We start from the raw sequence: 16,281 nt of genomic DNA on the forward strand, positions 1-16,281 counted from the left end.
ATAGCTGACTCTTACTCCTATTACTTTGGTTCACTTCCACCTTTTCAAATTTTTCTCCATATTTGATCTCTGCACTGGACCACACAGGCTCATTCCATACTTTAGGAACAACATCTTCTCTGTCGTTTGAGCGCATCTTTTGTTCAGACTCTTTTCACTTTCCATCCACCCTCACTGTGAGAGATACTGGTGTGTGAGGTGGGCCTGTCAAGCATCCAGCTGATCATTTATTCCATCAATTAATTTTTTAATTCTGTTAATCCATTGCCTGTTGAAGTAGCAGGTCACTCAACCATTGCTTTCCTACAATGATTATGATAAAAATCACACAACACCAGGTTATAGTCCAAGTTTATTTGGAAATACAAACTTTTGGAACACTGCTCCTTTATCATGTGACTAGCGGAGTAGAATCATTGGAGATAGAATTTACATATTAATGAATCGAAACCTGCAATCCATTCTAAAACATGAAAGACTTAACAGTGATCTAGGTTTGTTCAATATATCGCATGATATGACACTTTGTATGCCAATGGTATTTTTACAATGATTATAACATCTATACTTGCTCTTCATGAAACCACTACTCTCTTTTCAGTTAAGAATGTGTTGCTTATCAAACATTAATTTGTACTTTTAACTTTACTTGTGTGCATCATGCACTTATTAGTTTTGACTCATTGTTCATTCATTTGCTTGTAGCACAATAATTAATTATTATTCATTCTCAAGATTAATTTAAGTTTCTGTATCTGTTGATTGCAGATGGAGCTCTGTTACTTGGCGCATCTACATTATCTGGCCGCAGTTGGTTGGGATCTATCTGGTTATTCAAAGATCCGCTCAAGGCTCCAAATGAAGCATTCTGCACAGTTGGTGTCCAAGCACAGGCAGGGGTGGTGGATGCATGTTGGGTTTCTGACAGAGAAATCCTTGTAGCATCTGATTCCGGTAAGGCTTTATTTAAAGTACTTTTCTGTGAATTGTGGATTATCAATTGATGCTTTTCTCTGCATTGCCCTATAGCATTTTATCTTTCACACCAGAAGTTGAGTTGGCATAATAATCGGGTCACCTTTTATTAATTCACCATAACTATTTGTGTACTTTCAAAAATGGTTGAGTTTTGGGCAGAGATATGTGTATCTAAATACTGGTAAACTAGAATGGTGTTTCTTGTGGACAGATAAACAGACTTTAAATCATTTATATCCTGTTTATTACAAAATTATCTTTATATGTTGCATATGCATAATTATAGTTAATGTGGAAAATGAATTTGACATGTCATACAAAGTTCAATGGGCCAAATTTTTTTAATCCATGGAATTTGAGCATTACTTCAGGCCGGTATTTATTGCCCAAACTGAAACATTACTTTGCTTGAACAAAACAAAAATAGAAATTGCTGGGAAAATTCAGCAAGTCTGGCAGCATCTGTAGAAAGAGAACAGAGTTAATGTTTCATATCCAGTGACCCTCCCATTGGTCTAGAAACGTTAACTTTGTTTTGTGACCACAATGTTGCAAGATCTGCTCAGTTTCTCCAGCAATTTCTGTTTTTGTTTATTTCACATCTGCAGTATCCACAATCCTTTGTTTTATATTAATGGAGCTTGAACATTTTGTGGGGGGAAAAATCCAGCCATCATTTATTTCACCTGTTTCATTTTTACTTTTTCTGCAGGTGCTGTAGAGTTGTGGGAGGTGTCTGAGAGTGAAACTGCAATGGTGAGCAAGTTCTGTAAATATGAACACGATGACATTGTTACTAAAATCAGCTTGCTTTCTGGTGGAAAACAGGCGGTTAGCAGCAGTTTAGATTGCAGGTTTGTAAAAACATCATTCTTGCTCTGTCTAACTATGCTTTCCAGAACATCTCTTGCTTTGCACGTTGTTACTGAATATTGCCTGTAGGTTTCAAATAAGCAAAGAAGGCTTGTGGCTTGAAATGTTTTCTGACCTCAGTTCTTTTGCAATTTAAAAAAAAATGCTCATCTTGTTTAGAGCAACATAAGGTGCAGAGACATTGAAGAAATCGCACTCCATGTAAATATAATAAGCCTAGTAGAATTTTGCCATTGTGTAAGCATAACAAACCAATGTTTGATTCAGAAATCTGCAGGAATTGAAAGTAGCACAATATTTTGCATTAATTGCTTGATGATGCAGGTTAAAATGGTCTCTTGTATAACTTGCCTTCATTAATTTCTTTTACTACTAGTTGAACATGAATATTTGCAAATGACTGACATTAAACATTGAAAATAGTCTTAATATACTGTGCAAGATTAATTTTAACATGTAATAATGTCCATATTTGCTCATTAGTGTGAAGATTTGGGACCTGGAGCAGAAGACAGTGTTGATCTCTTACCAAGGTGAGCAATGAAAAATTAAAAGAACATTTGTCACTTCTGTACGTTTCTTGTATCCATGAAGATTTGTATTTAATAAGTGTAGAATTTTTCCTTAGTTTAGGATTCACTTTAGGTTAACTTGGAGGTTCGGTTGAAAGTTAGGAAGGCAAATACACAGTTGGCATTTATTTGGAGAGGGTTAGAATACAACAGCAAGATGGTCCACTGAAGAGGCTTTATAACCCACTAGTCAGACTGCATTTGGAATATTGTGATCAGCTTTGCGTCCCATACTTGTGGAAGGATGTGCAGGCATTGGAAGCCCACGTGGTTTACGAGAATGATCAGGGGGATGACAGCTTGTCGTATGAGGAGGGTTGAGAACTCTGGGCTGTACTCAGTGAAGCTTAGCAGGATGGGGCAGATCTGATCGAAACTAGCAGAATACTGAGAGGTCTGGGTAGTGTGGACATGGAGAAGATATTTCCACTAGTGGGAGAGACTAGGACAATGTGAATGGCTGACATTTTAGAACTGAGATGAGGAGGAGTTTCTTTTGCTAGCAGATGGTGAATCTGTGCAACTTGTTGCCGCAGATGACTGTTGAGGCCAAGCCATTGAGTGTATTTAAGATAAAGGTAGGTTCTTGATTAGTAGGGGGTCAAGGGCTACAGGGAGAAAGCAAGAGAATGGAGTTCAAAAATGTATCAATCACAACTGCATAGAGCAGCAGACTAGATGGGCTGAATGGCCTAATTTTGCCCCTATATCTTATGGCCTGACATTAATGTATTATGTATTTCAAAATTCCATATTATAACATCCTTTATAATAGATTCATTCCATTTTCCCAAAGAGTGTGACTTCATAAGATAAGTAACTTCACCTGATTAAAAGATATAGAGTATTTTGACATTAAACAGTGGTCAGTTCTAAAGGTTTTGTTTATTGGCAGTAGTCTATTTAGAGTAGTCCACATTTATATTTTGCTTTTAAACTAATGCACTTTCAGTGACATAGTTCATAGTAAGTCAGGTGTTTCGCTATTTTACAAGGAATGCAACACAATTTGACACAAAATAAATTATGGTATAAATGTTAAATTAGTTTGAAGATCCCCCCAGAAATAGTTTTGATATCAATGTGACCAAAACTTAATCAAGCGCGATTGCTTTTATATGCTAAAAATACTTATTTAAATCAAGAATTGTTCATTGATTATCCTCTGGTTTCTGAATGCAGCTCATTCAGGAGCAGTGATGTGTGTATCTGCCTGCCCAAGCAATGAAAACCTCTTCCTCTCTTGTGCTCAGGTAAAATGACACATTGTGTGCTTGTCAAATAGAAATGTTTCCTTAAAACAAAGGTTGTAGATCAAGCATGGATTGTTTTTCAATGCATGAAATTGTGTTGCATACATCTAAGAGAAAATTGTGCCTGAGTTTGTGTAAGGTGCGGAACAAGATGCCAATCAAATTGTGCTTGCTTCTGGAGGGTGTTGAGTTCCTTGAGTGCACTTGGAAGTGCACTTATCCAGGCAAGTGGGAAGTATTCCATCACACTTCTGACTTACGGGTTATAGATACAGAACAGACTTTGGGAAGGTGGATGGTGAATTAATTGGCACTGATTTTCGGTGTCTATCTTGCTTTTGTACCATATTGTTATGGTTGGTCCATTTTGGGTCACAGTTAGTGATATGCCATGAAAATTCAATGATGGTAATGCAGTTGAATAACATGGGAAGATGATTGGAATTAATCTTGCGGGAGATGCTTATAGCCTAACACTTGCATGGCATGAATGTTACCAGCCACCTAATAGCCTTGATCTAGATGTTGTCCAGTTCTTGGTGCATGCCTCGTTGTTGCCAAGAGCAGTTACTGGTACCTCACCTCTTTTGGCCATATTTTGACCAAGACTGTAATGAGTGTCCTTAGGAAAACTCAAAACTATGCAACAATGAGTATTAGTGGTGTGATAGGAGTATTTGTTTTAATTGCCATTAGATTGATTGGGAGATAATTGGCTGGGTTTGAGTTTGTGCTGTCTTTTGTGGACAAGACTTGCTCTAATTTCCACTTTGTCAGTGTCATAGCTATAATTGAACAACATGGCGAGGAGCACAGCTGTCCTGGAGTCTAGTCTTTGGTATTATTACCTGGATGTTATCAGCACTAATAACTTTGTTTTATCCAGTGCCTTCAACCATGTTGATATAATTTGAATGGATAAGATTGGCTGAAGACTGGAATTCTCAGGTAGAGGAATTGTTGCAAGGATGTCGATGCCAACTGTTGTTACTACACTGAAACTAATGGCAACTTCTGGAATTGATGCATGGGCAGGTTAAGGTGGAAATCCAAAAGACAAGGCCAGTGATTGTACATTTCTCTAGACAGTACATTGTGCAAGTGCCCCCTCTCCCTGTGCACACACTGCAATTGATTGAAATCAGTTGAATTGTGAAGACTATCCACTCTTATGCATTAGTCTCACTAAAACTGAGGATAAAAGTTACTCGTTGAATCAAGTGTAACTGGGCTTTTGATAAAATAGCAATTCACTGGTCCTGAAATGTTTTATAGATATCTCAAATTTCTCCCAATGTTTAAAAAAGCTCTGCATTTTAAAAAAAGCTTCTCAAAAATAGTTTATAGTTTTTTTTTAAAAAATCATTTAAAAATTTGGTTGTAATCTTAATCCAATCATTTATTTTGCCTGAAATTTAAAAGTAAATAATATTCTTAATTCCTTTTTTTGTGTGTGTGTGTGTGAATACTTGCACTTTATTTACTTGCTGATATCACAACTGTTAATCAAGACATCCTGTTGTGGCAAATTGTGGAAAAGGGAAGACCACGTCACAGAAACCTTCTAGGTCAGTGGTGATCATGTCTGTTTTTCCACTGACCTCTGTCTCAACCGATTTCTTTTGTGGATCACTTTGAAATAATTGCAGCAAAGATGTGCATGATCAATTTATTATTTTCACCAGCACCTCCATCCAATGCACCATTTTTTTAGATTAGATTAGATTACTTACAGTGTGGAAACAGGTCCTTCAGCCCAACAAGTCCACACCGACCCTCCGAAGAGCAACCCACCCAGACCCATTCCCCTTGAATCGAGACAAATTATAAATCAATTGATACTAGGTTTGAGGGAAGAGCAATAATTGCAAATGATTTTAAATTAACAATCTGCAAGTTCAAAAAGGTGAAGTGACTTTCAATAATCTGAATCTAACAATTGATGGATGAAAGTGTAGACAAACAGTGGGACATGTTCAATGAACAATATGATAATGTTCAAAACCAGTATGTATCCCAATACCCTACTTACTCAAACACAGTGTTACACAAAAGTGAAGAAGTTATTTAGTTGTCCAGAGTCTTGGCAAGACCTAATCTTGAATTGTGCTTTCAGTTTTGGTCACTGCATTCCAAGAAGGATATATTGGACACAGAGGTTTCGAGTTAAATTTTAACAATGTATTGCATAAACCTCAGTTTGCATTTTCTCTAGTTTAAATAAGAGTGAACCAATTGGTGTCTTGAAAATAATAAATTTGGTAGATAAATAGCAAATATTTCTAGAAAAATTAAGAACAAAAGAGTTATAATTTTAAAAGTAGAGGGGCTATTTAGGAATTAAATTAAGAACCAGTTTGATAAGTTTTTTTGTTAGTAGGAGTATAAGTAGAGATCAGCCATGACCTAATAAAGCAGTGGAACAGACACAAAGGGCTGACAGCCAAGTCCAGTTTTCTTTTCCTCCTCCCAAAGTGGTAATTTGTACTACTGTATGGTTTCAGTAGCACTGATGGTCTTCAAGTATCTCAGACGCCTGACAGTGTTTAGACTGAGCTACAACTGAAATTTGACACCTCATTTAATCATCATCTGAGTCTGAATTTGTCCTTGTTCACCTTTTCTGGCTTCCCACAAACATTAATATTTTACTGTTGCCAGTACAGAATGTTCAGAATCATGGCACAGAAAACCAGATTTTATATTGACAAATATATATTGCAACTTTTTAAAACTTCCAGGTTGTGGGGAAGATTTTGTTACTGGCAAATGTGTTGCAACCTCGCGAGAAAGCAGTCACATTTTAAAAAGAGACTTTATATTGCACTTATTAGCTGTAAAGGATTACATGACAGCATTTTGATACTTTTACTCTAACAGATGTCTAAAGGACTTGAAAAGATAATACTTTTGTGGACAACTGTGCCAAAAATTATAAATAGGACCATTTCCCATTATTCTTATCTCACGCTGAACTGTCCACAGAAACAACAGTCCACAGATTCTTCCTGCTTTCATTGGAACCTCATGTCCCTATTTCACTGAGTAGTAATTTCAAGTAAATGTCTGAGGGCACTTTCCTCAGTTGTTAGTTTCCTAAATTCACTACTAGCAGTGAACCTTATACCAATGAGTCTTTCCCTCTGACATGTTAGAATGAATTTTCTGGAATCCTTTGGCTGTGCAATTTGTCTCTTTGACTGTGTCTCTTACATAAGGCTCTGCCAAATTCTCACGGCCAAGCAACAACTCTCAGTTGACCATGTGAAACTTTCGTGGGTGGCCACGTTATTTACTAAACCATTTGAATGGAAACCTGTAACCTGTTCTCAAAAATGGCTTCCATTGCCCTCTTCCTCATTGAAATATTAAACCCATTAATCTTGCATCCAGCTACATATACTGATTCTTGACCCCAACTCCCTTTCATCTTTAATTACAATCTGAAACCTTTACTACCTTTATGGCACTTTGGAAGGCTCTTGAGTCTACCTAGTGTGAACTTGGAGACTGCTTCCCTTGACTCCAAACATGAGTGCCATTCATTGCCTTTCTAGTAATACAATCTAAACCTTCCTTTGATCTCTAAAGATCAAGCTGCCCAGACTTTTGTTTCAGGATGTCCTTTGTTTTTACCTAAGTTGAAAGAAAATTGTAATCTTATTACCTTCATAATTGTAACAAACTTTGTGAGTTATCGGTGTGCTTTCATGTGCATTTTTAATTTTGCTGGAAACCCAGTTTTGTACTTAAAACAGGCATAAGGGACATACATTCAGGTTGTGAACCATAACTTTGAGATTGGAATTATAATCTGACAAAAAGTGTCTCACTCACATTTTGATGTATGTTTTTATCCTTTTACCAGTAAAAGCCATATATAAGTGTTGAACACAAGTATACTCTGCTGTAACGTATTGAAGGCTAATGCAAACTGAATTATTGTTTTCAGGAGGTGGGAGGCTGCAGAAGGATTTAGACAGGTTAGGAGAATGGGCAAAGAAGTGGCAACTTCTTTGGAGTAGAACATGGGAAAGTGAGAGATCATGCACTTTGGTAGGAAGAATAGAGATATGGGCTGTTGTCTAAATGGGGAGAAAATTCAGAAATCTGAAGTGCACAGAGACTTTGTGTTCTAGTCCAGGATTCTCTCTAGGTAAACTTGCAGGTTGAGTCAGTAGTTAGGAAGGCAAATGTAATGGTGGCATTTATTTTGAGAGGAATTGAATATAAAAGCAGGGATGAATTTCTGAGGCTCTATAAAGCTCTTGTCAGAGCACATTTGGGCCCCATATCTTAAGAAGGATGTACTGGCCCTGGAGCATGTTCAGAAGAGATTCACAGGAATGGTCCTGAAAAGCTTAAATATGAAGAACATTTGAGGTCTCTGGGTCTATCCTCGATGGAGGTTAAAAAGATGAGGGGGATCTAATTGAAACTTGCAAAACACTGAACGGCCTAGACATTGTGGATGTTGGGAAGATGTTTCCATTGGTAGGAGAGACTAGGACCCGAGGACACAGCCTTAAAGGGGAGACCTTTTAGAATGGAGATAAGGAAAATGTCTTCAACCAGAGAGTAGTGAATCTATGGAATTCATTGCCACACAAGGCTTTGGGGGCCAGGTCATCGAGTGTATTTAAGACTGGAATAGGTTCTTGATTGTCAAGAGTTCTGTGGAGAAGGCGGGAGAATGGGGTTGAGAAACTTATCAGAGCCAAAAATGCGTTGCTGGAAACGCAGCAGGTCAGGCAGCATCCAAGGAGCTGGAGAATCGACGTTTCGGGCATGAGCCCTTCAGCTCCTTGGATGCTGCCTGACCTGCTACGCTTTTCCAGCAACACATTTTCGGCTCTGATCTCCAGCATCTGCAGTCCTCACTTTCTCTGAGAAACTCATCAACCATGATTGAATGGCAGAGCAGACTCAATCGGCTGAATGGCCTAATTTCTGCTTGTATGTTTTATGGCCTTATGGTTTTCAGATTTAACATTGAATTTATATTTGCATGTCACTTTCCTATTTGGATCAAGAATCAACTGTTTGATAGTGTCAATTTAATTTGAGATCTGTAGTACATATTAGAATAAGTGCATTTAATATCGGGATCTAATAAAATGGGATCTAATAACAATCCCACTAAACAATAATGTGATTGTTTTTCAGTTCTTGAATCCATGTTCTGTAAACAAAATAACTTTAAGCACCTTTTAATTTACATTTATATTATAAAGTAAGGCTATAAAACCGATGCATTGAAGTTGTTGCATTTTAAGTAAAACAATCCCTCTTTTTTGGTTGATTTTCCTCTTTTAGGACAAGAGACTTTTACTATGGGACAGAAGAAATTCCAAACCAGCATTGCGGATTGGTGTGTATCATGCCTGTATTTAGTGATGTCTGTGTTTGATCAATAGTAATTACAACTTCTAGGCTGTTATCTACATTTCATGTTTTTTTTAAAATATTGTCTAAAACACAGGTTGGGGGATGTTCTAATATATAGGTAATTAATGCAGAAACCTGAATGTGACTCCTTCCTATCTCTGCTAACTTTTGCAATCAGAAAGACTTAAAAGTAAACTACCAGAAAAATGTTGAATGAAATGAGAACTATGTTCCTCAACTAACGTTCAGATTGACCATTAGTGTTGCAAGCTATTTGGGCAATATCCATGTATCTCTCATCATGAACTATTGACGGTTGACATCATTGCAGATGTGATTGAAACCAATTTAAGCTGTTCTAGAATTTGCAAATAATTTTGTTGAAAATTCTAGAGGGAAGACTAGTGTTCATATTACACAAAGATGCAGAAGGATACATTGGGAAGTACAGATCAGCCAATGTCTCAGTTGGGTTTTAAATGGAAAGAGTGAGGGTAAGGTGTATGATTTTCTCAGCTCTGATAGGGTGCTAATTTCACTGCTGACAAGAGAAGTTCTCTTGTACAGATAGACTCTCTCAAAACTGGCAGCCTCTGGACTGAGACTGCTAGATTTTCTGGTAAGCAGAAGTGGCTCAGGTCAATAAGAATTAAATGGAATTGAGAGTTGATTGGAGCACAGGAAGAGTCTACCTGCAAGTGGTGAAGCAGATAACAATTCCCGTAACATACAATGCCAAGTTGAATTGTTCAAGTAAGTTGATATTAATTGAATAAAAGATGCTGCATATACATTTTGAAGAAATCTAGTTTATGGATGACTCTTTTTTTCATACAGCCTGTTCTAAGAGAATGTACTTGTATTCTAAGTTCAACTGTTAACTCAGTTCATAACCCATTCTTCTAAATATTAAATCTGTTTTCAGAAATGGGATTACTACACTGTTCTCCAACTACCATTACATGGCACAGTCAGAAAGATCACATCTTTGCTTTTGGTAATATGGTTCTGAATCTCTAAGTTTGTGGTTTATTTTTCAACACTAACTTGTGTAAAAAAAAATAGTCTAAGGCAATTAGAAACATAAGGTTTTGGTCTGAGATTTGAAAAAGGGGGAAGACTGCAAGTAAACTAATCCTCGAGTGATTCTTGATGTTGATAAACTGCTAAATTCATATTGTTGTTCATGTATGAAAATGTACACTTAAATTGTTACTTTTAATTCCCCATTGGTGTTATTTTTGTAACTTCAAATTCAATTTACTTTATTGTAAGTTTGCTAAATTATTTGTGTATTTGTGAGAAAAACAAATCCTTGTTCAAAACTGAACAGAAATTAATTTGAGAATGAGCAAATCATTGATTAAAAATGGCCACTTAGATCTATCACGCTTGTAGTTTCTAGACCTTTCAGAAATTGCACTCCCTTGTATCTAATTTTCCAGGTAAGTTGAAGAACAACATTTAAAACTTGATTTATTTGGGGAATATATGGTTATGGAGTGTTCTGGTTGTGTCAAATTAGGTTTTTTTCTGTAATAATTAGCCATTATAACATTTGTTTCTTGTTTTGTGCTTAAATTATCTAACTTTGTTTACTACAATCTAAATCTTTTTGATTATAAATTTTTCTTCAATAAGTAGGACTTATAATTTGATGAGTAAAGAAAGTTATGCTCATAGGTTATTTTGATTTTTAAACTGTCTTGGGCCTTTATTATCATAAAAGATCATTTGTAACAACTTAAAACTGTTAATCAACGTAGTTTAATACTTCTGGTTTTAATCTATATATTTACTAAAAATGTGTTTGCTTGTATAAATCTGCATTGCCTCAATTCAGTTCTGGAAGTTACTTATTTAAAATTGTTAATTTAACAGGAACTGAAAATGGAATTGTTGGTGTGAAAAGCTTACAAAAACAGTGTGATTCCATTCAGACGTCTGCACTGCATTCACGGACTGTTTCGGGGCTGCAGTTTTCCTCTCACAGGTAACCTGATGGCTACTTTGAAAAATATTGGATTGCTTGTCAAAAGGTGTATGGTGATTGAATATTTTAATGCCAGTGTTTCTGTGTTTTGTGTTAATAACATATTGACTGGAGTTGGTGGTGAGCATCTTTTAATTTTAGAAAATAGTTATCAGTATTGTAAAAGACCATTTAGAAAATTTCTTAAGCTAACTGATCATTTACACACTTGCTTTTCAGTTTTCATCAATGGGAAAAATAAAAACACCACAACCATCTATTGAACTTATTGATTCAGTAGTCACTTTTGTCTAGTGCAAGAAAAGCCACTTTTGTTCCATTCATTTGTGGAAGCATGTTTTACTGTACTGCAAGTTACAATGAACGTCTGCTCATGGCTTTTTCTTCTGTTATGAAGTTGAAGGCATGAACTGTACCTTTGAGAGAGTGAATGCTGTTCTCTACTGAGGGATTACAAGCACCTGTTTATTGACTAAGTGACAGTCTCAGTGTGTTCGAAAATTGAAAGTGTGTAACATTTGGCTGTGAAATGGATATCTGCATTTTTGTTGCTGTTTGACAACAATTCTAATTTAACCAATTAGTTTAAATTATGCCCCAGGATACTCAACCCTAGTCGAGTTTAAATTTATTGGTTTGATGTTGGTAAAACAATGAGATGATCCAATGTTGAGGGGGAGGGGTATAAAATGTGGAGGTTTTGAAAATTGGTTGAGAGCAACTGCCATAGAGAGAGAAACTCTTGCTGTCCAAGAAATTGGGGAACACTCTTTATTAAAGATGCCTTCACTTATGAAACATACTCGCAACAAGATGATTCAGGGAGATCCTCAGTTGGAAGAAGAAAGACACAGAAGACGACAGCGGCTGTGTGATTTTGAAATTTAAATTGATATAATTTTAATAAATATTTTATTGGAACAGTATGTTGCTAATTGAAGGCAGATAGTAAGCAGTTAAAAGAAAGGGGGGCTTAGTTGTGAATAGTTTAATGTTCACTTTTAGAGTTAGAAAATAAACTGATTTTATTTTTTTCAAATAGTGAAATTTGCGAGTTCTGTGTCACTCATATTTTAACAGATTGAGGCAAGGTGAGTTTTTCTGGGTGTTTGCTGTAATTAACAGTGGGGTTCACCTCTGTGTTGTAACACTTACCTCATCTAAATTAAGTGTGAGAGTAGTCAAAACTGGGATGTTATTTAACCTGTTGAAATAATGTCCTATTAGTGATGTTCAATATTTCACCCCTCAAACGTACAGAAAATTACTCTTCTAGACCTTTGACCAATCAAAAAGTATTAAAATGTGCAGAGGATATTATTGCATATGTGGTTGCTCTTCACCTAATATCTGAGAGAACGGGAGAGATAGGAGTGAAGCAATTTAGTCTGGTAATAAGTGATTTTTACCTTTTTAATTTTGCAGCTCTCCTCTTCTGGCTTCCGTTAGTGAAGACTGTACAGTGGCTGTCATTGACATCAACCTGTCAGAAGTGTAAGTGGCTAAAAAGCCTGCAGTCTGTAGGAATCTATTACTTTTTAACAGATAGCAAAATAAAGCTGCTTGCTCGTAAGTTAGAAATTAAAAATTGATCCTATTTAAATTTTTTTTTAGGTTTAGGAATAAATCTCACAAGGACTTTGTTCGTAGTGTATGCTGGTCACCTCTGAATTTGGATCTATTCAGTACTGCAGGATGGGACCATCAAGTTCTACATCACACGGTTGGCTTAGATAAGAACACAGGCACGGCATGAGGAGAAGATGTAAAATTCAAAATCCTACTTTTATACCTTTTCTATAACCATGTTACATCTTTGAAACTGTGCTCTGAGGAGAAGTAATAACAGAGGTGTGTCGTTGGGATACCCAAATGCCAAAGTAGTGGTGAGGGGAGGAGGGTGGGGGGGAAGCTGTGTGGGGGAATCACTCGTAACACTCCAACTTTCTGTTTGTACAAGTTACTAACCTCACCAAGATCTGTATCCATGCCCCATCAAAGTCTATGAATTTGTGCACCTGCCTAGTTCTACTCTGAAAGCAGAGTGAGAGTAAGATAATCAAGATGTTTCATCTTTCTTGTGGACTTGTAGAAATGAGAATAAATGTTCTCTAGAATGTCATGTATTAGAAATGGGTAGCCAACTGGACTTCCGGTATTCATAATTCAGTGGCTTGCAAGATATTTTGGTAGCCTGGAGCTACAGGATGACTGTGAATTTTGATCCCTTCTACTATGTTTCACATTGTGTTTAGGATGAGGAAGAAAAGGATTAAAAAGAAACTTTTAAGTAATATAAACTTGTCAGTTTTTGCATATTTTATGTAGACTTCAGCGAAAGAAATTATACTACTATTGAAACTACATGTTACAGGGTTCGTAACAGTTGGTCAATATAATTGGCAAAATGTAATACAATCTGAGGAAAAATTTAAAGAAATCTGGAAAAATAACTGGAAAATGTTCTGTTTGTAGTGGTGTGAATTTCTGAATTCATTTTCTTCAAAAAGCCACTCCAAATCACTACTTGGGTTTATGTAAATAAACTGGTATTAATATTTCATTAGGAACTTTGGTATGATCCCTTAATGCAAGGAAACTATAAGGAGTACAGCAAAGTATATACTGGCTTTTAGATTATCTTTAATGACCATTAAATTATGATTAATTTAGTATTATCTATGAAAAAGATATTACTGCAATGATGCGTTGAACTAATTGCTGATGCACAGAATCCCTACAGCATGGAAATAGGCCATTTGCTCTCTGAAGTGCACCCTACCCAATCCCTCTAATCATGCATTTCCCAAGGCTAATTCACCTAGGCTGGACACTATGGGCAATTTAGCGTGGCCAATCCACCTAACCTACACAAATTTGGACTGTGGGAGGAAACTGGAACACCCGGAGGAAACCACGCAGACACGAGGAGAATGTGCAAACTCCACACAGACGGTCACCAGAGGCTGAAATTGAACCAATCTCTGGTGATGTAAGGCAGCAGTAATAACCACTGAGCTACAGTGTTGGCATGAACTGCAAGAAATGTGAAAAACTGTCAAGAGTTAACCAGAAATACCAAGAAGTGTCAAGGCCTTTCAAGCAGTGTCAAAAGTGTCAAGACCTGTCAAATATGTTCTTGTGAATGAGTGTTTTCTCATTGTTGTGGTTCTGTTCGCCGAGCTGGAAATTTTTGTTGCAAACGTTTCGTCCCCTGTCTAGGTGACATCCTCAGTGCTTGGGAGCCTCTTGTGAAGCGCTTCTGTGGTGTTTTCTCCGGCATTTATAGTGGCCTGTCTCCCCTGGCATCACCCTCTGTAGAAACTTGCCTCTCATCTCCTTTACACTTTACACCTTTTACCTTAAACAAATGCCCCCTGGTGATTGACATTTCTACCCTGGGGGAAAAAAAAGACTCAAACCATCCATGCCCCTCATAATTTTGTAAACTTCTGTCAAGCTGTTTGTTCCAGCCTTCCACGGCTGTGCATTCTACTTGTTGCTTTCCCTTATCCTTGCCAAGTAATAACATGTAGTCCCTCAGGAAAATAACCTGGAAAAGTAAACAACAAACAAAATGAGAAAATAAAATGAAAAATAAGAGTCCAGGATCTATGATGTAAGAATGGGTATTCTTTCTTGGAATATGTAATTAAAGTTGGTTAAATCACATCTGGGTTAGTGTCAGCATAAATACAAGAAGCAGAATCATGTGATCCTGTCCAGAACAAAACCTGTTCCCTCCTCTCTGTTGGAAGTGATTAGAAGTCCCCACTGCCACTACTCCTTTACTATTTGTCACAAACTCAAAGAAAATAACCCTGCATGTATGCAGCCACCTTACCCAACCTTTGCATACAATGATGTTTAATAGATTTAGCATTACAAAGACTTTAATAATGGAGACCTGTGGTGATTTTTTTTAATATGCATAGTTTTTGGAACAAACTTCGACATATATTTGGCCTGGGTTGAAGTTGGGTTCGGTGGCCCAGGAAGAGCTGAGGTGATTGCCAGTTCCTGAGGCAAGCCGGATGAAAAGCCTGCCAAAGGGCTCCATGACACTATCCCATAATCAAATGAAATGGATAAAACAAAACATACCTCCACCCCTTACTTCTCACATTCCCTTCACTTCCTTTCACCCCATTCATGATCTCTCCTAGCATCTATACCTCTCTAAACCCCATTCTAATAGAATCTAGTGCCTACTTCCACTCACCATCTTCATCACTTTCTTATGCCATGCCAAATCATTCACAAGTACCCGTGCACAAAGGAGAGAAAGCAAAGTTCGATCACAGTTTCTACGATGTTGATTACATTAGTGAGAAAACACTCAAAGTTTGGGAGAAGATTTGTAGCTCGGGTGCTCGTTGTTGTTGTTCTGTTCGTCGAGCTGGAAGTTTTTGTTGCAAACGTTTCATCCCCTGTCTAGGTGACATCCTCAGTGCTTGGGAGCCTCCTGTGAAGCGCTTCTGTGGTGTTTCCTCTGGCATTTATAGTGGCCTGTCCCTGCCGCTTCCGGTTGTCAGTTTCAGCTGTCCGCTGTAGTGGCCGGTATATTGGGTCCAGGTCGATGTGTTTGTTGATGGAGTTTGTGGATGAGTGCCATGCTTCTAGGAATTCCCTGGCTGTTCTTTATTTGGCTTGCCCTATAACGGTAGTGTTGTCCCAGTCGAATTCATGTTGCTTGTCGTCTGCGTGTGTAAAAGGTGTAAAGTGTAAAGGAGATGAGAGGCAAGTTTCTACAGAGGGTGATGCCAGGGGAAGTGGTAGAAGCAGATCCAATAGCAACCTTTAAGAGGCATTTTGATGGATAAATGAATAGGCAGGGAATAAAGGGATAGGGATTCATCGAGGCAAAAGGTTTTTAATTTAGAAAGGTGTCTTGTGTCAGTGCAGGCTTGGTGGTCCAAAGAACCTGTTCCTGTGCTGTACTGTTCCTTGTTCTTTGAAATGGATTAATTGAATTTAAAGGTATACTTTGACTAGTCTTAGTTTGTCTTATCTTTTATCGTCATTTATAATTACTTATGCCACCAAAGCACCATTCATTAGACAAAAGGGAAAGAAAGTTTGCCTTTACATAGCAGATTTCTCAGACATTGCAAACTCCACTGTTCTGAGTGCTATGAATTATTTTATAAAATGATTATTGATTAGCTTAATATCCAATCCAACAAATATTTCTTTGCCCTTAATATTGCAGCAGTCCCTAGTG

At 37.2% G+C, this 16,281-nt stretch overlaps 1 protein-coding gene across 1 annotated transcript in view; it reads left to right on the plus strand.

The window, feature by feature from the left end:
- wdr77 (WD repeat domain 77) overlaps window positions 1-13,353 on the plus strand; it is a 14,063-nt gene extending 710 nt beyond the window's left edge. Inside the window, exons 2-10 of the mRNA XM_043716620.1 lie at window positions 769-954; window positions 1,691-1,832; window positions 2,335-2,384; window positions 3,606-3,676; window positions 8,993-9,047; window positions 9,990-10,061; window positions 10,946-11,057; window positions 12,483-12,551; window positions 12,672-13,353. Of these exons, the coding sequence (XP_043572555.1) occupies window positions 769-954; window positions 1,691-1,832; window positions 2,335-2,384; window positions 3,606-3,676; window positions 8,993-9,047; window positions 9,990-10,061; window positions 10,946-11,057; window positions 12,483-12,551; window positions 12,672-12,813 (899 nt within the window). The 3' untranslated portion in view covers window positions 12,814-13,353. The remainder of the gene's footprint in view (window positions 1-768; window positions 955-1,690; window positions 1,833-2,334; window positions 2,385-3,605; window positions 3,677-8,992; window positions 9,048-9,989; window positions 10,062-10,945; window positions 11,058-12,482; window positions 12,552-12,671) is intronic.
- The last annotated feature ends 2,928 nt before the right edge of the window (window positions 13,354-16,281 follow it).

Source organism: Chiloscyllium plagiosum, chromosome 26, assembly GCF_004010195.1.
Source record: "Chiloscyllium plagiosum isolate BGI_BamShark_2017 chromosome 26, ASM401019v2, whole genome shotgun sequence".
NCBI classification, from domain to species: Eukaryota; Metazoa; Chordata; class Chondrichthyes; order Orectolobiformes; family Hemiscylliidae; genus Chiloscyllium; species Chiloscyllium plagiosum.